The sequence below is a fragment of the Bombus affinis genome, unplaced genomic scaffold (genome assembly GCF_024516045.1).
Source record: "Bombus affinis isolate iyBomAffi1 unplaced genomic scaffold, iyBomAffi1.2 ctg00000688.1, whole genome shotgun sequence".
NCBI classification, from domain to species: domain Eukaryota; kingdom Metazoa; phylum Arthropoda; class Insecta; order Hymenoptera; family Apidae; genus Bombus; species Bombus affinis.
The window spans coordinates 19357-44304 of NW_026109282.1; the positions used below are offsets into that span (position 1 = coordinate 19357).

Genomic DNA, 24948 nt, shown 5'->3' on the forward strand with positions numbered 1-24948 from the left:
TTATACCCCACTTAAATGTTTCATTTACAGAGTGATTTGAGTGGAATAAGACTTTTGTGTTTTAGTTCAAGTTGAACATTTATCGTTCTCTGTCCAATTAATCTCTGTTATTTTTATTTATCTTAAATAAATAGTATTAGGAGAATTTTACAAATCTAAATTATCCTAATCCTGTCCTTTTTTCCGATACTACAATAATGAAACAAACAAATATCTTGTGATGTAGTTATGATATTAGCAAACAATTTTTTAAATATTGTTTTTGTAATGTAAAGAAGGCAGAACCGTACAAAGTATAGAATCAAAACATAATGGACGTAGAAATCGATATTTTTACTGATTTTGATTTTTTGTTACTATCATAGAAAATAATAATTCTTTAAAATTGGTTTACAAACCGGAATCGATATGTAACAGTTTTCGTGCCTCGTTCTGCCTTTTTACGTTTTTACAGTTAATTCAACCAGACACAAAGTTAACACCTAGAACTTTTCGTCAGGTGAGTCCAGCAGCGAGGAAGACCTGACAAATGAAGTTCTTCGCAAAGTGTTCGAGAATCTTCCCGGAACACCCGACTCCGTTGAAACAATCATGAACCGAGTGACTAACAGCAAATTAAATAAGCCTCAATTCGACGCGATTCACGGTAAAAAGATTCAACTGTTGGGTTATGACACCTGTCGCAGAGCTACAGTGGGGTTCATGAAGAATGTTGTTCCCGAAACGAAATGGGATGTAAACTCGAAGTCGTCTCAATCGAATTACTCTGCCTTTCGTCTGGGGATTTATTCGAGGAACGAGCCGAGAATGGCGCATTGTAGAACTGGTTTATGGAAAAGTACTTCGTCTCACGACCAGGAGATTCAAGACAGAATGCTGAGAAGCTTGGACCTCCATTTGGCGAGTAAACAAAGAGATTATACTGCCAAATTGATACTGGGGATTATACTGCCAAATGGATACTCGGGCATTTAAAATGGATACTGACGGGATTTTATTGAATCTCGTCGTTTCTCATTGAAACAATGGTGAAACTTTATGAAATATTTGTACTTTTGCTGATTTTTTAAGATTTGTGGTTAAGACTTTGTCTAAGCTTCCATCAGGGTCTTGAATAGTAAACTGCGAATATTTATTCAAATTCATATTTTTATGGATACTGCTGAAGGAATGCAACCTAAGCAGAAACTTGCTTTACTAAATATTCTAACGACTACTCTATTTTGCGTACTTTATATATTTTTGCATATTACGTACGTTCATAAGTTTCTCACAAATGCATGTTCGCAGTTTACTTGATAATCACTTTTTATCTAGTCAAACTTATTCAAAGCTGTACCTGTTTCTATTGAATCATTCTAGTCATACACACGAGTCATTGAATGTTAATTGCGGAAGTTATGTTAGGCCTACACGGCCTAGAGTCTCCTACCGCTCTCACAGTATTCAGAAGTCCGACAGCTCCTACAGCTCTCAAGGGCCTAGAGCTCCTATAGCTCTTCTTCTCTCATCTAAGAATAATCCTTCTTTTCGTTATCTGTATCTTAATCAACGGCGTTACTACTTTGTGTGATTGTATAAAGTGTTGGAAATATACATTATTATAACTCTGTGACTCCCAGTGTTATACCGCAACAACTACCCCGATTATTCTAACCGAAATACGGGGATCGAACTATTCGTGGTGTTGATTATTCTAATCGTAACGGGAATTTACGATTCCCGTTGACGCGTATTCAAACGACCGCGTCTCCCCGCGATAGCTCGAAAATACAATACACAATTAAAAAACAAACAAACAAAGGAGTTTAAAAGGTATTAATACGACTTAACATTTAGAACGCTGTATAATTTTTTATGTCGATTCCCGCATAGCAAAAGAGAAAAGAAAGAACGCCAGAATGTTCAGCAATGAATGGACTAGATAACTTGTGCCATTTGTATACTTGTATAGAAAATTAATTTGCCCTCTGCCGTACTTAGTTCATCTCAGAATAAATTAGTTCCGTAAGGCTTATTTATTTTTTATTCTATTCACATTTTACGAATCCTCGAGCTTGTTCTGGATAAATAGATTGCTCGGAGATTTCCACGTGATGCCTAATAAAATATTATGCATGTTTATGCGGTCCACGAGATAGAATATAACTCTAAGTGAAACGTAACAGTATATCGACAGAAGCAGGCACCATTCGATATCGATTTTTTTCTTTCTTAATCGCCTCTGTTGATTATTTCTCGCGCTTTCCTTCTTAGAGAAAAATACTTTGCTCGAATGTTTGACATTTCTTAATGAGACCGTAGCACAGTATACCGCTAATTTTGTGCGTAGAAATATACATCTATCGTTCGAACACTCATACACACTCGAAAAATACAATATTCGTTATTTCTTTGTTAACAATGATATCAGGTCCGTTTTATAGTCAAACTTTATATAACGCTACGATATAGTATCTTTCAATTGTACTTTACAGTAATAAAAATCCTAATATCGTCCAAATCTCAAGGCTTACAATCGTTGTGCTAGGAACTAGGCAAACGAAAATACATAAATCTAAAATTCTATCACCTATAAATAGTACAATACTAAAAAAACTGTCTTTCGTGTGTTCGTTGTATATATTATATCAATATTTTGAAATAGAATTTAATACGAAAGACATGTTTCGCATTCCTACAATTTAAAAGATTGCCTGTCTTTCTGAATTTTACGATGTACAATTAAAATATTTCTTGCGATAGTCATCTGCGACATATTAGAGTTAATGTAACATTTGACTTGTATGTGATTATTAAAATTAAACTGCTTAAACATAACGTATAGAGGGCTCCAGCAGCAGGATACTAAATTATTGCCAATGGGAACAGAATCAACGAGGAAAAACATGACAATCGGAGTACATCCCGCGAAGGTAACGGAACTCGACGATAAACAAGTCAAAGTTGAAACGACCTAAGTTTCTCGGGATTCATGAGAAAATTCATGAGAATATTTCAGAAATAAATTTCCAGTATCGATAACGATTATTTGAATTTACATGTCGTTTCTTTCACGCGATCTATCCAATCTATTTATCTAGAATTGACTCCGATATCATCATCTTCCGTCTCATCGAATCTGTATTTCTTAAAGATACCTTAAAGCGATCTACTTATACATATATACGTACTAAAAATATATTCAATCCATACTTGCATGATATTTCAAATCTTCATCCCCTGCCTGAATTCAAAAGCAAAAATATTCCAAGAAGACATCACTGCTGAAAGCTCCAGGGGTTACAAACAAACAGACATCGAATTTTCGACGTGATCGTGGATCTCCGAGCGGTTTCTCAGTGTTGTTGTACGGGAGTGGGTCCGCTGCCAAGATTTCGCCAAGGATCCGGTATGTCGAAATGTGCTGGGACTGTGAGCAGAGCATCGTCCGCGGTTCTGTCCGCGCTACAATTATTCGGCTTCACGCGAATCGTGTTTACGCACTCTATGGGTAACTTGAAGAAGTCCACCTTGTAATTGTAACCCTGGCTGCTGATTCGGATGACGGTATGCAGTGGCACCTCAGCGTAAGGCACCTCTTCCGGTTTTTTATCTGTGAAAACGCCAATGATGCAGCGCAGAATAGCTTGATGAGACACGACCAAGATGTTGTTGGATCTCTGTAATTCAGCAATAACCGGTTCCACGCGGTGCATGGCGTCGATGTAGCTTTCTCCCCATGGATAACGATAGCGCAGCTTATCTTGATCGCGCCATGCAAATTCCTACGCAAAAGCATTGATTTAGAGATCTAGAAGGTATATACGCTATCTATGTACTATATACTAAAGTATATAGACTTTTGCCTAAGTCATGGAATGGTTCGTACATCGAGGTCCTCAAAGCATTAAAACCTAGCTTATGCAAAGTCAGGGAACAATGGCTGATTTTAAACATAAGCTTTAATAAAGTAGACCTGCGATATAATATTCAAATCATGGTATGATTTAAGTTTCGTTATAGTACACGGTTAATAAGTACACATCAACTTCGTATTGTAATTATAATTGTTACGCCGCGCAACACATCTGCACGCCATCCCGCGCGGCTTGCCAACCAACGGTCTACCTGTCGTCCTTCTAACACTCCATAGGCCCAAGGACCCACTATAAAGTTGCAATTCTAGCTGCATTGTTCGCACACATGGTCTAAGCACATCTGTTTGCCAGAAAAGACTTTCTAATTTCAGAAGTGTTTTCGGCCGGTTTTTAGAAAGGTCCTTGGGTTTATTATGTGCTCTTAAGAATAACGAAGAAAGCGGAGATATACCTAACCGAAAATCTGAGTTTCCCTATAAACAATGTCGCCTAGGACCCAAGTTGGTAGGAGGTTTCTTCCTCCTCTCTTCCTTCCTAACATTGGTCCCAACCAATCGACATCGCGGATTATTTCCCTCACTTTACTAACTGAAAATGTAAGCAACGAATCCGCGTTCTTCGTTCAAAGGGCACACCCATACCAAGCTTTCCTCCGCATTCACATTAGAATCAGTTCGCTGTCGAGTGCCGAAGCGTGCAGACGTGCCTCTAGTGCCCAGTGAAGTTCGAAAACAACACGTGTCGCCCAACCGTCGAAAGTGAACACAACGTGCTCCTATCTTCCCAAGTGTTTCCTATCCGCCAGAGAGAAGAAAAGCCTACGCACCTAACCCCAACCCGATCCCTGCCGCATAGCCTCACGACTAGTTATTCATATTGAAATAGCTAGCTCGATGATGGCCCAACAATCACGACCAGGCTCGCCTGTCCAAACCCATCACTACCCCGCGCTACTCCCCCCGTGGCAGAAATTCTGCATATCCCCCCGTGCCAACGACGCCAATAAGGCGAAAAAACGCAAAACCGAACCAGCAGACACAAACTCGAACGGACATCCACCAACGCAAATTAACACTCACAACAGGTTCGCAATTTTGGAATCCACCAACGATGCCATGGAAACCGCAGGCTCACCACTTAACCACCACGCACAGAGACGCCCCCCTCCCCCACCAATATTTATTAACGATATCATCGACATCCAGACAATGACCAAGTCCTTAGAGAGAGATATCTCCAAGGAGGACTATAACCTGAAGATAACCAACAATCAGGTAAAAATTCTGCCTACGAATCCAGAAGCTTACAGGAAGCTCACCAAGACACTCAGGGCCCTGAACGCCAACTTCCACACCTAGCAACTCAAAGAAGAAAGACCTTTTCGGGTGGTGCTACGAAACATCCACCACTCCGCAGACATCGACGAACTAAAAATAGAACTATCGAAACTCGGCCACGAAGTCACCAATGTCAGCAACATAAGGCATAGAGTCACAAAAGACCCGCTATCCCTATTTTTCATTGATTTAAAACAGAAACCAAACAACAAGGAAATCTACAATATCAGTCGCATAATGAACGCCATCGTTAAATTTGAACCACCGCAAACCAAAAAGGAGATAGTCCAATGCAAAAGGTGCCAAAGATATGGGCACACACAGAAATACTGCAACCACACCTTCCGCTGCGTCAAATGTGCAGGTACACACCCCACCGACCAGTGCAGGAAATCACCGGAAACCCCAGCGAAGTGCATCCACTGTCAAGGTGATCATCCTGCCAACTACAAAGGCTGCTCAGCCTACAAAACTCTGTACTCAAGCAAATACCCCAAACTTAGAACAAAAGAGGAAAATTACCAAACACCCAGCTCGCCGAAATCCACCGTTATCCCAATCCCCCCAACCAATCAAACACCCAGCCCTATCAAACTCACCACTCCCTCAAACTCCTATGCCCAAGCGGTACAAGGCACTCAAAATAAACCAAATAGCCACAGGGATCCTCCCCAAAATAGTGCCCCCACCTCACCTAACACAGACAACGTCTCTAGACTTGAAAAGCTAATAGAGAAACAATCAGAGCAAATAAACAATTTGCTATCGCTATTAACAATCATAATGGAAAAATTAATACGCCCAGACACAAAATAAAACCAAGACGCATAGCTCTGTGGAACGCCAATGGTCTAGCGCAACGCAAACTTGAGCTAGAACTCTTCCTAAAACACCAGCTAATCGACATAATGCTCATATCTGAAACCCACTTCACCGACAAAAACTACCTGAACATAAACGGATACAAGTTCTACCATACCCAACACCCCAGCGGAAAGGCCCACGGCGGCACCGGAATCATAATCAAAGCAAACATCAAGCACTACGAACTTCCACCATTCCAGAAAGACTACCTCCAAGCAACAAACGTAGCAATAGAAGACTATCATGGTACAATCACCACCTCAGCTGTATACTGCCCTCCCAGACACTCCATCGCCAAAGAATACTTCGACCACTTCCTGGACACCCTGGGCAACAGATATATAGCCGGAGGAGACTATAACGCTAAACACACCCAATGGGGTAGCAGACTGGTTACAGTAAGAGGCAAAAACCTCCTCAACAGCATAATAACCAACAACCTCAACTACCTTACCACATACGAACCCACACACTGGCCCACCGACACAAACAAAATACCCGATCTCCTTGATTTCTTCATAACCAAAAATATCTCGCCAAGACACGTCCAAATCAATTCCTCGGCCGATCTCTCCTCTGATCATTACCCCGTGATAGTAACAGTCAGTTCAACCATCATCGAGAATACACCTAATGGCTCCATTCATAACCAACACACCAACTGGCAGCTCTTTAGAGAAGTCTTTACCCGCACAACTTCAGCCTCAACCTCACTAAAAACCAATGACGAAATCGAAGCAGCCACGGAATACCTAAATGCGAGCATAATAAACGCAATCCGCGTCTCCACACCGGCAAAAACGTCCATCAGCAATCACGAATACCCCCAGTACATATTAAAAAAAAATAGCAGAAAAACGTAGACTAAGAAGGATATGGCAGACCCATAGAACACCGGAGGACAAACGCAAACTAAATAACGCAACTAGAAAACTATCCAAAACCATAAAGAACTACAATAACGACCGTTTTCACAAATATCTCGCCAGCCTGTCCCCCACAGCCGACTCAAACTACTCACTATGGAAAGCCTCCAGGAAACTCACGCGCCCCCCCACAAATAATACCTCCAATCCGCCGCCCGCAGGGTGGATGGGCGCGTAGCCCTATAGAAAAAGCCAACATATTTGCTGAACACCTGACTGAAGTATTCCAACCCCATTCCTCCATAGCTGCAGCGGACGTCACCGAATACCTGCACACTCCCTTCCAAATGTCCCCTCCTATTCAACCCTTCACTTCTGCAGAGATCATAGAAGCAATCAGTCGCCTAAACCCCAAGAAAGCAGCAGGTCACGACCTAATAGGAAATAAAGCAATCAAGGAACTCCCCATAAAAGGGATCGCACTCATCGCATCAATCTTCAACGCCATCCTCCGCCTAGAACACTTTCCTAAGGCGTGGAAAATCTCACTAATCATCCTCATCCCCAAACCCGGTAAACCAATATATGAAGCCAGCTCCTATCGCCCAATCAGTCTCTTACCTACCCTGTCTAAACTATTCGAGAGGATGCTCACGAATCGTCTCCTTCCACTCCTAGAAGAATTGAAAACTCTCCCAGATCACCAATTCGGCTTCCGAAAACAACACTCAACAGTAGAGCAAATCCACCGCATAACCCACATGATCAGCCAAACCCTTGAAAAGAAAATATACTGCTCAGCCGTATCCCTAGACATCCAACAGGCATTCGATAAAGTATGGCATGAAGGGCTACTCTACAAGCTTAAAAAAATCCTACCCCACCCATACTACTCCATCTTAAAATCCTACCTTACCAACAGACAATTCATAGTTAAATGTCTAGGCGCCACTTCCGTAACATTCCCAATAGAATCCGGCATACCGCAAGGTAGTGTCCTCGGACCCCTACTATTCTCCATCTACACTGCCGACTTACCCATATCAAACGAGGTAACAATAGCAACATTTGCCGACGACACAGCACTATTAGCTACCCACGCAGACCCGGCAATTGCCTCATACACTCTCCAGCGAAGTCTCGACTCCATGGAAAAGTGGTTCCAAAAATGGGGTTTTAAAATAAACGAAAAAGATCCTCCCATGTAACCTTCACGCTCCGAAAACAAACCTGCCCCCAGGTTACCATTAACAACACAATAATCCCAAGCAAGGACTCCGTAAGATACCTGGGCATGACCCTGGACAGGAGGCTAACTTGGAAAGAACATATCTCGGAAAAAACAAAGCAACTAAAGGAAAAACTAAGAAAATTCTATTGGCTCACGGGCCGACGCTCCAAACTAAACATACAGAACAAAATAACCCTCTACAAAGCCGTAATAAAACCTGTCTGGACCTACGGAATCCAACTATGGGGAACAGCAAGTAACTCCAACATTGAAATACTCCAACGCTTCCAATCGAAAACGCTAAGATCCCTATTAAATGCACCCTGGTATGTTACCAACGAAACAATCCACCGAGACCTCAAGATACGAAATACACAAGTCCAGAAGCAGATATAGCACAAGAGTCAACAACCACCACAACCCACTAGTCACCCAACTACTGGACACGACGGACCAGATCCGCAGACTAAAAAGAAAATACCCACTAGATTAAACCCTTAGTCCTACTAGAATCAACAATATAAAGCTATTATAATCCATGTCATTGTATCACGCCAAATTAAGTTACTGAAAATTCTCAACGAGAATTGATTGTAAATATTCTAATAAATAAAAAAAAAAAAAAAAAAAAAAAAATTCACATTAGAATAAAACTTTAGAGTTTGATCGTCTCTCACGGTGCCTAGAGTTCCTACATTTCCTACAACTCTCACCGTTCCTGTATCTTTCTGAGTTCCTTCATCATTTCTCAAGGTGCCTACACGGCCTAGAGTCTTCTAAGGCTCTCACTTATCCAGAACTCCGACAGTTCCTATAACTCTCAAGGGCCTAGAGCGCCTAAAGCTCTCCTTCTCTCATTCAAGACTAACTCTTCTCTCGTTATCTGTATCTTAATCAACGGCGTTACTACTTTGTGTGATTGTATAAAGTGTTGGAAATATACATTATTATAACTCTGACTTCCAGTGTTATACCGCATCAACCACCCCGATTATCCTAACCGAAATACGGGGATCGAACTATTCGTGGTGTCGATTATTCTAATCGTAACGGGAATTTACGACTCTCGTTGACGCGTATTCTAACGACCGCGTCTCCCCGCGATAGCTCGATTAAACATGGTCCTTCGAGCCGGATACTGTGTCAAGTGAAAAGTGCACGCCAGTGACACCCACTCTCATACAGTGCCACGTGAATCCAACACAACCAGCAGCGGAAGCGTTACCACCCCAGCGAGGTCAGTAACGTAAAGGGTCGTCACCTTTGAAGAGGTATAATTCGGTGGTTGAAACGCAACCACACAGCCTCCTGCCACAAAGTGGACAATCGCCAACAGAAGTAAGTTCAAACGATTTCATTATCAATTACATAAAAAATAATGGCAACCGGAAACGAACTTGCCGTCTTGCGTCGACGCCGGAGCTACTATATCGCCCAGTTTACACGCCTCGAAAAAAAACTCGACGACATTGAACAATCAGGCTGTTCGGAAGAGATCGACTTGCTTCAAATTAAAGAACGTCTAGAAACCGTCGAGAAGGAACTCCGTGCATTACAACACCAGATCGTAACTTTAGACGAGGGAGAGATCGCGCGCGGCAGTGAGCTAGCGGAAGAATACGAAAGACTGCAACTCCGAGTAGCCAAACAATTAATCAATACACGACGAAGTATACCGTCACAATCGACAAGCGGCGAATCAGCCGTCGGCCGTGAGTCCGCGTCGCTTAAACTCCCGGAAGAACAAACGCGCGGTCTCGAGATCAGAGAACAGTATAACGATATATGCGATCGGCTAAGACGTAACCAACGTACAGCACGACAACCCCGGTCATCGAGACCGGCACACAATGGATCAGCCACTGGTATCAAATTGCCGCGAAATGCTTTGAATCAGCCAACCTCTCACGATCCACTGGACCGGAAGGAAGTGAATCCCATCCAGGACAACAAGGATCAACCTCCGCCGACGGAAACCATCGCAGTAACTCGAATGGCGATCCCGTCGCACACCACGCGGAGCTCAGCGCGTGACACTCATAACGTGTCACCCACACGCGATCTGACGACAACCACGTTCCCATCGTCAGCATCGCAACCATCTGATTCAACGCCACAAAACGTCTTGAATCAGTCCATCACTCGAGATTCTCTGGATCGGACAAAGCTGAATCCCGTCCAAGACGACAACGGTCGTACTTCGCCGACGGAAATCATCGCACCAGCTCAAATGGCGATCCCGTCGCATACCACGCGGAGCTCACCGCGTGATACTCACAACATGTCAACTGTCCGCGATCTGACGACCACGTTCGCAGCGTCAGCATCGCAATCATCTGATTCGACGTTACACAACGTCTTGAATCAATCAATCGCTCGAGACCCTCTGGACCGGAAGGGACCGACTCTCATCCAAGACAACAACGGTCGTATTCCGCCAACGGAAACCATCGCATCCACTCAAACGGCGATTTCGTCGCATACCACGCTGAGCTTACCGCGTGACACTCATAACGTGTCACCCACACGCGATCTGACGACAACCACGTTCCCATCGTCAGCATCGCAACCATCTGATTCAACTACACAAGATGTCTCGAATCAGCCGAATGCTCCAGATCTGCAAGACAGGAAGGAACTGAATCACGTCCAGGACAAAAACAGTTATACTCCGCCGACGGAGAACACCACTTTACATGTTACACCTGACATGGACATCATATCGGAGAGTCTTTCTCCACGACCTAACGCGAAGAATTCTCCATCGCCACGGCGGCGAGGAGCCACGCCTGCGAGTAACCCAAATCGGGATCATCTCCACGTTATTACCACTATGACTAATCATTTAATTGTTAGTAGTTTTCAGAACGCGCCAGCTGATTTCAACACTTGTCCACTAAGCCCACAGAGCACTACGTGGGACAAATCTCTGATTCTGTCTCTTGCGGATTGTTGGGCCACGCCGGTACAGCTACCAGCCATCAGCGAGAAGGCGCGATCCGGATGGGTCTACGGGGGGAGCCTCGTCCCTCAATCAACCATGACCTCCTCCACGCTTCCTCAGCCGAAACAGCAACGAGGATGTCCAAATGACATGCAATACTTTCACGAATCTGATGTTGCAGAGATACCATACAAGAAAGGCGAAATCTGCTCCAGGTCTTACCACGATACAATCCACGACATGTGGGACAAGATAGCACAATTGGGGCAGATCATCGGGGGGAGCTCAGTCCCCCAATCAAACACACAACTCTGCGGCGTGTTCGAATCTATACCATGCATCACCGGAGTTTCATTCAACGACACCTCCTGGGGCAAACTATTCAAGGACACCTCATGGGTCGAGGTGTTCCACGATACTGCATGGGCCGAACCGTTTCACGATACATCCTGGATCGTGAACTTCAACGGCCCCTTAACGCAACGGCGAACCAGACACCAGGACAGACGGGTGTCCTCTACGCAACGGCTTTTCGGTCGTATCATCGAGCTTACCCTGGCGACGACGGCCTCATCAAGGCAACTACAAACATCGAAGAAGGCAGATGAAAAGCGCATCTCCATACAGATATGATCTACCATTGGGAAATCGGCGAGATGTATAACGACACCTCCAGGTCTGAGGTGTCCTACAATACTTCGTAAGCCGAGCTCTTCACGACATTTCTGGATCCGTGAACTTCAGTGGCAACTTTCTTGGCAATGCCAAGAACCACGGCGGTCCAGACTACAAGGCAGTCAACGGTCCTTCGACGCAGCGACGAAGCAGTCTCCAGGACAGACAAATATCCTCAGCGCACCGGCCTTCCAGCCGTATCATCAAATTCCTCTTGGCGACCACTACATCCTCTGGACGGCCACAGTACACAGGGCAGCAACAATCAACAAGGAGGCGGATAGAAGATTTAATCAATTTTATCTCTACAGGTTTTTGATCGGTGCCCTCTCAACGGGGGGAGGATGTTACGCCGTGCAACACATCTGCACGCCATCGCGCGCGGCTTGCCAACCAACGGTCTACCTGTCGTCCTTCTAACACTCCATAGGCCCAAGGACCCACTATAAAGTTGCAATTCTAGCTGCATTGTTCGCACACAAGGTCTAAGCACATCTGTTTGCCAGAAAAGACTTTCTAATTCCAGAAGTGTTTTCGGCCGGTTTTTAGAAAGGTCCTTGGGTTTATTATGTGCTCTTAAGAATAACGAAGAAAGCGGAGATATACCTAACCGAAAATCTGAGTTTCCCTATAAACAATGTCGCCTAGGACCCAAGTTGGTAGGAGGTTTCTTCCTCCTCTCTTCCTTCCTAACATTGGTCCCAACCAATCGACATCGCGGATTATTTCCCTCACTTTACTTACTGAAAATGTAAGCAACGAATCCGCGTTCTTCGTTCAAAGGGCACACCCATACCAAGCTTTCCTCCGCATTCACATTAGAATAAAACTTTGGAGTTTGATCGTCTCTCACGGTGCCTAGGGTTCCTGCATTTCCTACAACTCTCACCGTTCCTGTATCTTTCTGAGTTCCTTCATCATTTCTCAAGGTGCCTACACGGCCTAGAGTCTTCTAAGGCTCTCACTTATCCAGAACTCCGACAGTTCCTATAACTCTCAAGGGCCTAGAGCGCCTAAAGCTCTCCTTCTCTCATTCAAGACTAACTCTTCTCTCGTTATCTGTATCTTAATCAACGGCGTTACTACTTTGTGTGATTGTATAAAGTGTTGGAAATATACATTATTATAACTCTGACTTCCAGTGTTATACCGCATCAACCACCCCGATTATCCTAACCGAAATACGGGGATCGAACTATTCGTGGTGTCGATTAATCCAATCGTAACGGGAATTTACGACTCTCGTTGACGCGTATTCTAACGACCGCGTCTCCCCGCGATAGCTCGATTAAACAATAATATTCATTTATCCATGTTCTAAAACTTCGTTCAGATTAATCAGACTGATTGAGTTCGATCTAGCAACGTGAAACATTGTGATTATATTCTATCTGCTATGTACTTGACTGGGAATATTTCTTTGAACTTCAACGCTCATTCTCATTAGTCAAGCAAATATTTCGTGGATGTAAATGGATAAATTTGCATACAACTGAATTTTAATCAGTTACAGACTGTTAGCGCAGACGTTAAGTCACTCGATACTTTTCCCCAGTGGCCAAGTATTCAATGCTTGAGTCATCCGTGAAGATTTATGTTATTATTCATTTTCCAAGATACGATTGAAAGTTGTTCGCTTAGAGAATTAAATTGACAAACCTAGTAGATAATAAATATTCCATATCTAGGATCCCAAACTTATTGAAATACAAATTATAACTGCATTAACTAATCAATCACTGGGAAAATTTTGATCAAATACTAATGTTAAATGTGTCAATTATAGTACCATGTTTCTAACATAATACTGATACAATTAGATTAATTCAAAAAGCTTATACCCTATAAACCCTATATACTCTATATACCCAAAAAGCTTATACCGTTATACCCTATAACCTACAATGATAACTGTTACAGCTATCTACCATTTACTACACAAATAAATTAAAGCTCTTAGAGCTAGGGATTGATAAATTCAACCGATTGAAGGCTCGTTTAAATACAGCCAGAAGATTAGGCAAGTAGTAAGTGAAACCGAATTTACACATTTTTCGATGAATCATCCTTAAAAGTATAAATTATCTTCACTCGCTATTTCACTTTGGTCAACAACACCTTAAACGTAATTCAATGCAAGCAGTGACGAAATTTCGAGGAGGAAGACGCGTTTGATCTGAAATTACCTGCGGATAATGCTCCTGCATGTCTTCATAAGACAGCCCCTCACAGATACCGGCGTGGAGTTCGTTGAGTGCTGTCACGTGTTCTTGGGGCGATTCCACGCCACGAGCAGTCGCGATAGTCCTTCGAAGGCGACTAGTTAGCACGCGCAGGTCGGGAATACGCATAGCGTTGAACTTGGTGGCCAACGCTTGTGCATATCTCTCGCCACGTGCGCTTAAAACTGCGTCACCACCAACCTTACCCAATACGTTGTACTCGCTTTCGCCGTGCTGTAATCAAAAGAGAGAGGGAGAGCTTTAGTTTTACCAAATCGTAGAATATTCTGATTACGTTCAAAAAGAGAGGCGTAGCAATGATAAGATTACGATCAGGCGAGAAGAAATTACTTTTGGAACCAAACCCTGATAAGATAGCAAGATTTTAAAAATACAATATGTATGTTTTTACGTATGCGTATACGTATACGTATGCTTTTAAAACATGTTGTGTGTAAACAATTGAGGACTCGTCATGCTAAATGAAGTGCTCAGTTATGTATGTTAATCTTTTTAATAATTGCAAGCGCCACGACCTGGCTCAATTGTCCTTGACTCAGCTTGTAATCTAAGAACAAACACGTTTCTTCATTATCGTTATCATTATCACTTGTCGAAAAATTCTTATAATTAAGACTAAAGACGCTAAGGCTGAGCTTCTAGGATTAGAACATTTGAGATGGGGATTAAACGATGACAAATGTAAAATTTGATGGATTACCAACCCGAGAGAAATAAAGAGTATGCGGCTCAACAGTGACGCTTCCAAGATATCCAAGGACATTTGTCTCCACATCGCCAGACACGATGCAGGACTCGATATCCATGCTGCCGGTGTCGATACGGATTCGTGGATACGTCTTCTCATCCATTGGCTCGTAAGATCGAATGTAATGAGCTATCTTCAATCGTAGATCTTCTTCGGCTGTTATTGAATCCATGCCAACATAGCAAGCGCTGTACCGCAATATCTCCTTGTAATTTCGCTCCAGTACAACCGGATCGTCGTAGACGCACTCGATAATGAGGACGCGATAACCGCTGCCCGGAAAAATAGTCGAAGACCTCGGCGCGCTGCGCTCGCATCACCAACGTGGCGTCCAGGATCTTCAAACAGGAAAATTCTTAAATGCAACTAACTGTGACGACTCGCAAACTCAAATTTCAGTATATTTCTTCCTACGCATTTTATTTAAATAGACATTAGACTATATCGATTTTCAATTGTCTTTCTTTGTATTGTATATTTGGAGAGATTGCTGCAACAAGGAGGTAGCTTTCCAATAATTTGTGTAAACCAGCAGAATGCAAGTCAAAATTAACCAAAACTATATCATATTTTGACACGTGCTATAAATTCATGATCTAAGCTAATATTTGTATTATTTAAACACATTTGAATATGAAACCTATACTTTTGTTTTTCTCTCCCGATAAATGCAATTTAAATACTGAAAGTGTCTTCATGTTGCTACAGGCCCTTCGTCAAAATTAATTATCGCTTTGTTCAATTAAGAACACCGCCGGCCATAAATATTAGGGCACATATTGATATTTAATACGAATGGAGTGCTTTCGTTTCTAGTAATTTCGTTATAAATCTGTTATTTCATTCGCGGCATATGTACTTTGTAATGTAAGATATAGCAGATAAAGAAAAGTGTCAAAGTGTTCCAATCGATGCTTATAACGTGTAGATGTCCTAATAATTATGGCGAGTAATTTATATATGAATTTACATGTTGGTTTCTCTTATTGTTAACATATATATCAAGACCACATAGAAAGAATACGATAAATTAGAATAAATAGGAATATTTCAATATGATATAATTTGGAAGGAAAAATGCACCGTTAATTTCAGAATTAAATAATTAGTTTCCTATAATATCTAAGATACGTTTCCACATAGAATTTAAAATTTAACGTGAAGACACGTTTTACCGTTGTAGTCTTCATATTGAATTCGTGTCATATTTGTTCAATTCTCGACTATTTCTAAAGCGCATAATATCGAGAAAATAACGAGCCGATCTTAAGCTACTTTCAACACCATGAACTATTGCGGTTTCTATCGTGGAACGTTGGTACATGTTGTTAAAAATATTAAGCAAGGTAAAACTCGTACGACGATATTCGGTTCGGTCGGAGAAAGGTAGACCGGCTTGACTAGCCTCGGTTTAATCGCGTCGTCCACCGTTAGCGCGATCTATGTATAAATACGACCCTTGACCGTTCTAATATTCTAATCTATTCTTGCAGCTCCGGTTACATAATAACAAAAAAAACACGTGTTTCTTCTTCCGGTCGGATTCTTCAAATGCGCAACGATTAAAATTCTTTCTTAACTTTGTTCTATTATTTTCGATCAAATGCAATCGCGCGTGCTTGCATTCGTTTCGACATTGAATCTTTCTCAACTTTTTTCGATTACTCTCAATCAAGCATAACCGAGCGTATTCTCGTTCTCGTGTTGATACCGAATCTTTCTCAACTATTTTCAATTATTTTCAATCAAATACAATCGCGTGTGTTGTTGTTCTCGATTCGATACTGAAATCTCTTGAACTTTTGCGATTATTTTCGATCGAATGCAACGGCACGCGTTCTCCTTTCGATACTGAATTTATCTCCAGATTCTATTCAATTTCACATCTTTACTAGACGTTTGTCACGCGTCTAATTGATGCTTACAGCTACGGAATTTCCGCCTGCGAGCCATGTAGCGCACTCGTGCATCGCGTCTCGTTGGGCCAGAGCTCTCAACGCTGCGTTTGTAACCCCAAACTCTTTTGCCCTGACGTCACCTTAGGCGACCACTTCTAAACATTCTCCAGACAGCCGATACTTGAACATTACACATGGCGACCTTGGCGACAATGTATATTGCCGGAGTACCTGAGGGTTCATCTATGTCCTAACGATCCTTCCACCGAATGTTCTAGAAGCGTAGCAATAGTCAGTACGCCTACAGGGTAGTGGGGATAATGAAGGATGAAAAACAAAAGAAGAAACAGATGTCACCGAGAGTAAGAAAATATTGTAAGAGCCTCAGTCTCGAACGGCCACGGCTAGAGTTCAGAAGTGTATAAACGAGGAAAAAATAAAGTTTTCTTCTTTCCTTTAAATTTCTTTCTTATTTTACGTGACATTTTGGCGATCCTGCCAGGATACATCAACGTTGGATAAAACAAGATTACGGTTTTGGCCTACGGGACATCCGACCAAAGGTGTATCAAGCAACCTGGATTACGAAAAACGGTTTTATTAGTAAGTAGAACCATTTCCTCTAAAAGGATCGATCGATTGCATTCGATAACGTCAGACTCCGACGATCTATTACTCTGAAATGGACAAAAGGGACGATAAGAAAATTACACCTGTCGCTTCGACTAGCGGTGATCCAAACCTGCGGGCAATTTTGGATATGATGCAGCGCCAGCACGAAGAACATAAGGCAGCTATAAATGATTTGTATAAACTAATTCGCGATGAAAGCACTCAACGGATCAAGGAAATAGAACCAATAGGGAAGACTGTGGCCGAACTCAAGCTAGGAGTACAATCCTCCGTAGATACGTCTGAGTTCAACTCAATTATGACAGACGATACTAGTTCTGCCAGCAGAAGCACTACTCGGGACACCCGCATAGTGAAATCTCCGGAAGAACGCGTTCGGATCAAAGAAACTCCAGAAACCTCCGACCCAGCGAACTCCGAGGACGAGGAAGAAGAATCAGCCTCGTACGAACGACATATGTTCGACGCGAAAACCAGCATCGAGTTCATCCCAGTCCTCAACGGTCAAGATGACATTGGAGTGGAGGGATTCATCAAGCGGGTAAGCGAAGCTAGATCGGAATGTAAGGAAAAGCGTGCTTTATTGAAATTAATTTTAACCAAACGCATTGTCGGCGAAGCCGAAAGAAGCATTAGACATTCGGTTATCGAGACGTACGGCGCCTTATTCGAAAATCTGAGGAAGTTCGTATCGATTAACGTAACTTCAAACGGTGCGCGAGATATATTACAAAGAACTCGGCAAAGTTTTAACGAATCAGTACACGGTACGTCAAAAGATTTCGACACGGTCTTAATGAACTTATATACGCATTGCAACACGAAATCCGCGATCCTATTCGACGAGCAGTCGCGATAGACCTAGAGAACGAACGCGCAACCGAAACGTTCATACTAAATTTAAAACCCGAGATAGAAATCAGAACATCAAGCATGAAACCGCGCACCTTACAAGAAGCACAAGATGCCGCGTTCGAAGCAGAACTATTAATCGGAGAAATTGAGCGAAACCGCGGAAATCAGTGCAGCCAGCAAATAAGAGCTCACTCATTCGCCCGAGGGAATGTATCGTCACAACGCAAACCCCCACTTAGGAGCGGTCCGATGACTACGCTCAATCGCCTGCCGACAAGCACTCAAATAAACAACGGAGGGAGAATGAAGTGTTTTAAGTGCAACCAAATAGGACATACCGCAAATTACTGCCGAAAATTTTCAACCGGCCAGCCAGCGAAATCTTCCGCCACCGCGCAGCTACAATATAAACATGGAGAATGCGGGACGAGAAGAGGAAACAGCGCTACCAGAACCTCGAGAGACGTCGTACGAGTACACGCAACAACAGGAAAACTTCTATCCATTGGAGTTCGATCGGGAACAGAAATCAAACGATATTTAATCGATACCGGTGCAGGAATAAATTTAGTTAAAAGATCAAGTGCCATATTTAAACCTAAAATGACAGTAGCTAAAACATTTTACATGGGCAATGACAAATTCCAAACTGACGAAACAGTAGACTTTCAATTCTTTAACATCATGAACACATTTCACGTTGTGCCAGACGATTTTCCTTTAATAGAAGACGGAATAATTGGTTTACCTATGCTCTCTAACTACTCATATCGAATTAACAACGAATCGATACAATTAAACGGGAACGAAATATTTTTCCAGGCGCCGAAAACCATTCTCCCAGGGCAAACCAAAATCGAAACAATTTATCTGGATAAAGTTCCGACGAGAGTATGTTTCTGCAATACTGGTGAGCAACCAACTATAATCACTAATGATCTTTCTTATGAACACGATCTCGATAAAATTGCTAAAATGAAACAAATAATTAGACTAGACCATATTGAAGACAAACTTCGTATTCCTATCGAAAAGATCCTCCTACATTACATAGACGTGTTTGACCTAGAATCCGATACCCTACCTTGTACTAACCTAACAAAACACACTATTACCCTACGCGAAAACAAAATCGTCAATACCAAATCGTACCGACCTCCCGAGGCCCATAAAGCAGAAATTGAAAAACAAATGAAAAAAATGTTAGATAAAAATATCATTGAAGAATCAGATTCTCCTTACAACAGTCCAGTATGGGTAGTACCCAAGAAATCAGACGCATCAGGCAAACAGAAATGGCGTATAGTTATCGACTTTCGAAAATTAAATGAACTTACCGATCAAGACGCCTACCCACTACCGACAATCGACGACATTCTATCACAATTAGGCAACGCCAAATTCTTCTCTGCTCTAGATTTATCTTCGGGATTCCATCAAATATCTATGGACCCCGACTCAAAGAAATATACAGCCTTTAGCACACCTCAGGGACACTTTCACTATAATCGCATGCCATTCGGTTTAAAAAACGCCCCAGCCACCTTCCAACGCATGATGGATACCGCGTTACGAGGATTATTGAACAAATACTGCTTTGTATACCTTGACGACATAATAATATTCGGTAGTACAATTCAACAACACAATGAAAACCTTGCTATAGTATTGCAAAGATTAAAAGAGTTAGGACTAAAAATCCAACCCGACAAATGCGAGTTTCTAAAACCTGAATTAGAATACTTAGGACATGTCATAACACACGAGGGCATAAAGTCAAATCCTAAAAAGATCTCCGCAGTTAAAGACTTTAAGATTCCCAAAACACAAACAGACGTAAAGTCATTTCTCGGATTAGCTGGATACTACAGAAAATTCATTAAAAACTTTTCCAAACTCGCCAAACCATTAACAGATCTCACAAAGAAAGACAATCCTTTTAGATGGACAGAAACGCAACAGACAAGCTTTGACACACTAAAAGAAAAGCTATGCTCAGTCCCAGTTTTAGCATACCCAGACTACACGAAAACATTCACACTCACCACAGACGCTTCCAATGAAGGAATAGGCGCAATCTTATCACAAGACGGACATCCTTGTTGTTACATATCACGGACACTCAACCCCCCAGAGAAAAATTATTCTACCACAGAAAAGGAATTATTAGTTATCGTATGGGCAGTTAAGAGACTCAGGCAATACCTGTTAGGAAGACGATTCGTTATTCGAACCGATCACCAAGCACTCACTTGGCTCAAAAATTGCAAAGACCCTTCCTCGCGTTTGATTAGATGGAGACTTAAACTCGAAGAATACGAGTACGATATTCAGTATTGCAAAGGTAAAGAGAACACAGCAGCCGACGCACTTTCCAGAAAAATTTACCAAATTACCGACAAATCAGTCCCAGACACACCTGCAAACTCCGAAAATATTGTAGAACACTTTAACGCATGGTCAGAAGACGCGACACACCCGAGACGACTTAAAATCACGCCAAACGATCACACCTTCTATCAATTGAATAGAGAAACATTAGGTCCATTCGACAAAGATACTTGGATTCGAAAAATTTTTGAACTAACCAAGAAACACAAGAAAATTGGGATAGGAGACAATAGTTTTACCGAAGCCGAAAAAGCTAGGATCAAAATAACACTCATGTTTATTAATGACCAAATTGAAGAAATAACTTTTGCATACGAACCAATACAAACCATAACTGACGAACAAGCTCTAGACATTATACGCGAAAACCATAACGACATTAGTGGACACTTGGATATTCAAAAGACATATAGTAAAATCAAAGACCAATTCAAAATCCCACGCCTCATGGAAAGGATAGAAGATTTTATAAAAAATTGCGAAGCTTGTCAACGACAAAAGCTAGTTAGAATCAGACCCAAGGAACAACCCGTAATTCCTCAGACATCAGTAGAGCCAAACGAAAAGATAGCCATGGATCTAATTGGTCCGATGCCTAAAACCACACGTGGAAATCAATACATTCTTTCGACTCACGATGACCTAACGAAATATCTCGTTTTAGTACCACTGAAAACACAACGAACCGAATCGATTATCGATGCACTACTGCACCACTACATTTACATCTTCTCAGCACCCAAAACGATACTAACAGACCAGGGACAGAACTTTATTAGCGAACTAATGGAAAAATTCGAGGAAGCATTTAAAATCAAACATATAAAGACCACTAGTTTTCATCCTCAATCTAACGGATCCTTAGAACGAAAACACGCCACAGTAAAAGACATGATTCGCACGAGCCTACACGATTCTAATAAAGAATGGGATCAGGTATTAGACTTTATTTGCCTAGGGTATAATACCGCGATACACGATGCAACTGGATTTTCACCCTTCGAACTAACATTTGGAAGAAAAGCCAACCTCCCGTCTTCCGTATCCCGAACTTCCAATTACACTTACGAAGAAATGTTTGCACTATGGCAAAAACAATTGCAAAAATATAGAATGATAGCGAAGAACACTCTTGAACAAAGTAGAAAGAGGTACATGAGAGATCAAACAAGAAAAATCATTAGAACTCAAACCTTATTTAAGGAAGGAGATCGTATACTCCTTCACAACGATCATAAGTCGGATAAATTGGACGACGAATGGTTAGGACCCTACGTTATTAAATCAGTCAAGACACCGTATTATGAGATTCTCATTAGAGATCGAGTTAAGAAAATCCACGGTAACAGAATAAAACCTTATTTTTCAGGACGATCACCCTTGCCGTCGGCTTTACCACCCTTAACGGATTAAAAATAACCCCTATTGACAATAATGGAATATTTCATGAGAAAAGATCCAAAGCATATCTTTATAGCGAACACATAAATGTTATTATAGGACTAGATATTAGTGCTGTATTGGAACAAGTAAGATATATTGAAAAGGGAGTAGCCGAAGTTAGGAATCATTGCGAGACACGAAAAGACTGTAACATATTACCAGAAATACGCTCTTTACAAGCAAAACTAAATAACGTCAGAACACTTAGCATCGAATTACGATCCTTAGCTCACATTCATCTCAGAAGTAGACGAGGACTAGTAGACGCTATCGAATCTATTAGTAAAACTCTTTTTGGAACCCTAGCCGCGAACGATCTAGATATAATCAACAAAAATATAGACAAACTCTTTGAAGAAGGTAACAGCCTAAAAACCATAGTAGCCAACCAGACAGCTTTGATTAAACGAATTTTAAATAACGACGTCATCCAGCGACTGAAACAAGTAGACACAGGTGTAACAAACGAACTTAAAACGCTTAACAAAAACGAGATCACCTTAATAAAAGTCATAGCTCTAGAAAGCTCACTCTCTGACTTACATTTCCAAATCGACGAAATATTCAATTTAATCATCTTAGGAAAACAAGGAATAATAAGCCCACAGATTATTGATCCCGGAACTTTTATTAACAATTACGCCCAAGTACTAGGTAGCAAAACAGTAGGAAACGCTTTTATACCAAAGGAAGAGAATTTCCAAAATATTTTAGATATCTCAGAACTCACATTGTTTACTCGACAAAACAAAGTTTTCTTTGTAATTTCTGTACCAACAGTTATGGACATGGAATGGGATATAGAGCAAATATATCCCATACCATCTCTCACGAACAAAGTGTTTTTAGCACCTTTAGTAGTTCATCCGATATTTTTAACGTCAGGACTAAATTACATCAATGTCGATCAAAACTACTTGGATAAGCAATGTTCTATATCTGACTTTTACATTTGCAAACAAACTCAGCCGATTCACGACCGTCGAGTGAAGCACGATTGTAACCCTGAAATCTTAAGCGCAGAAAACACTGTCAAATTCTGTAAGGTAGTAGTTTATAACATTGAAGATATAACTTTTATCCCATTAAACGCTGAGAATCATTTTATAGCTATACCAGAAAAACCAATAGATCTGAGCATTTTCGAAGAAAAGACACATCGAATTGTTAGACTAGAGAAACCATCTTTGTTACAAACTAATAAAACCGTAGACATATTGTACAAGAATAACCATATGAGAATCAGTGGTAGTAGCAAGGAAATTTCTTACGAGATTAAAATCAAAACAGTCAATGTAACTAATGATTCAGACTGGATTATTTTACTAAATAAACTAGAGAAAACTACAAAACTTATTAACGATAATTACGGATACAAAAACACTCTGGATTGAATCGAAGATCAAACGAATCAACTAACTTTTGCTCGTAGAATCGATCAAGTTGAATCACGGGGAATATCTATATTACAAATTATAGGATATTTATCCATTGCTCTCATATGCTTATACTTTCTCAACAAAATAGGAATGCCGAAATTGTATTTTCATTTATTCTGTTGTAAAATCAAGCGAAACACGACAAATAACAATCCATCAGCCAGCGCTCCGATGCCAATCAACCCGGCACCTATCAACATATTCACCCCGATTCTACCTGTGCCCAGCACCAGCAACGATTCACAAGTAACCTTCGACCTGGAAACACCCAAGGCAAAATTTCACCCATCTATCTTAAAGAGGAAAAGGAATCTATCTATCCATCTATCTTCGAGGACTAAGTTCATTCTAAGGAGGGGGGAGTGTAACCCCAAACTCTTTTGCCCTGACGTCACCTTAGGCGACCACTTCTAAACATTCTCCAGACAGCCGATACTTGAACATTACACATGGCGACCTTGGCGACAATGTATATTGCCGGAGTACCTGAGGGTTCATCTATGTCCTAACGGTCCTTCCACCGAATGTTCTAGAAGCGTAGCAACAGTCACGTACGCCTACAGGGTAGTGGGGATAATGAAGGATGAAAAACAAAAGAAGAAACAGATGTCACCGAGAGTAAGAAAATATTGTAAGAGCCTCAGTCTCGAACGGCCACGGCTAGAGTTCAGAAGTGTATAAACGAGGAAAAAATAAAGTTTTCTTCTTTCCTTTAAATTTCTTTCTTATTTTACGTGACAGGGTCACCGGTGGCCGGCACTCAACTTGGCCGTGGTATCATCAAGATCACCGGTGACCGGCGCCCCAAGATTAGTAGCAATACATAATTTGAATAATTATTTTTTATTAGCAATTAATTATAACTATTTATCAATAGTTATAAATTTTTTATTATTACCATCGTTACTACAATGGTATGACGAAATTAATGCAGTATAAAATATATAAGAATAGTTTTATTTATACATGAAATATAGAACAATTATTTAGCATTTCACAAAGGAACAATATGAAATAATGTCTTTTTATGTTAATGAATAATGTTAATGAAATAATGTAAAAACTAGGAAGAGCACAATGTAATATATTACAAAATAGAAATTAAAATTTGTTCAAAGCGCCGCAAATGTTGATTTACGTAACAAGTCTATTTAGCGTATGTAATAAATCCTCTTAACGACCGTGTTGAAAACAAAAACGGGAAAAATAACGAATTAATGATCAAACACGTGACTTGTACACATAATACAACCACAAAATAGGAAGTAAAAAAAGAAAAAAAGAAGAAACACAGATAATTGTTGGTCGAATGGAAATAATACTACGAAGCCGCTTATTTAAGATGACTAATATGATTTAATGAACAGGTTTCGTTTTTAAGTGTAGCAATTGGCAGTAAACAAAACAGAATTCCCAACCTTTAGTGGAATCGCCGTTCCAGTTGAGTCTGCGCGAATGGCGTTGTGCCACTTGGCTTTTTCCACGACCTGGTAAACCGCACATCGCGATTACAACCCCTGA

The 24948-nt window shown here is 41.3% G+C and overlaps 1 protein-coding gene across 2 annotated transcripts; it reads right to left on the reverse strand.

Moving 5' to 3' along the window:
• Positions 1-1219: 1219 nt before the first annotated feature.
• On the reverse strand, positions 1220-16779 carry LOC126928223 (6-phosphofructo-2-kinase/fructose-2,6-bisphosphatase-like). 2 transcript variants are annotated; one of them, XM_050744053.1, is made up of 4 exons: positions 16694-16779; positions 14725-15106; positions 13964-14233; positions 1220-3767 (listed from the first exon to the last, which is right to left on the reverse strand). In XM_050744053.1, exons 2-4 carry the CDS (start codon positions 14938-14940, stop codon positions 3339-3341), a joined length of 915 nt encoding a protein of 304 aa, XP_050600010.1. In that variant the 5' UTR covers positions 14941-15106; positions 16694-16779; the 3' UTR covers positions 1220-3338. The 2 variants fall into 2 exon arrangements, with proteins under 2 accessions (XP_050600010.1, XP_050600011.1); XM_050744054.1 differs by having other exon boundaries at positions 14721-15106.
• Positions 16780-24948: the final 8169 nt, after the last annotated feature.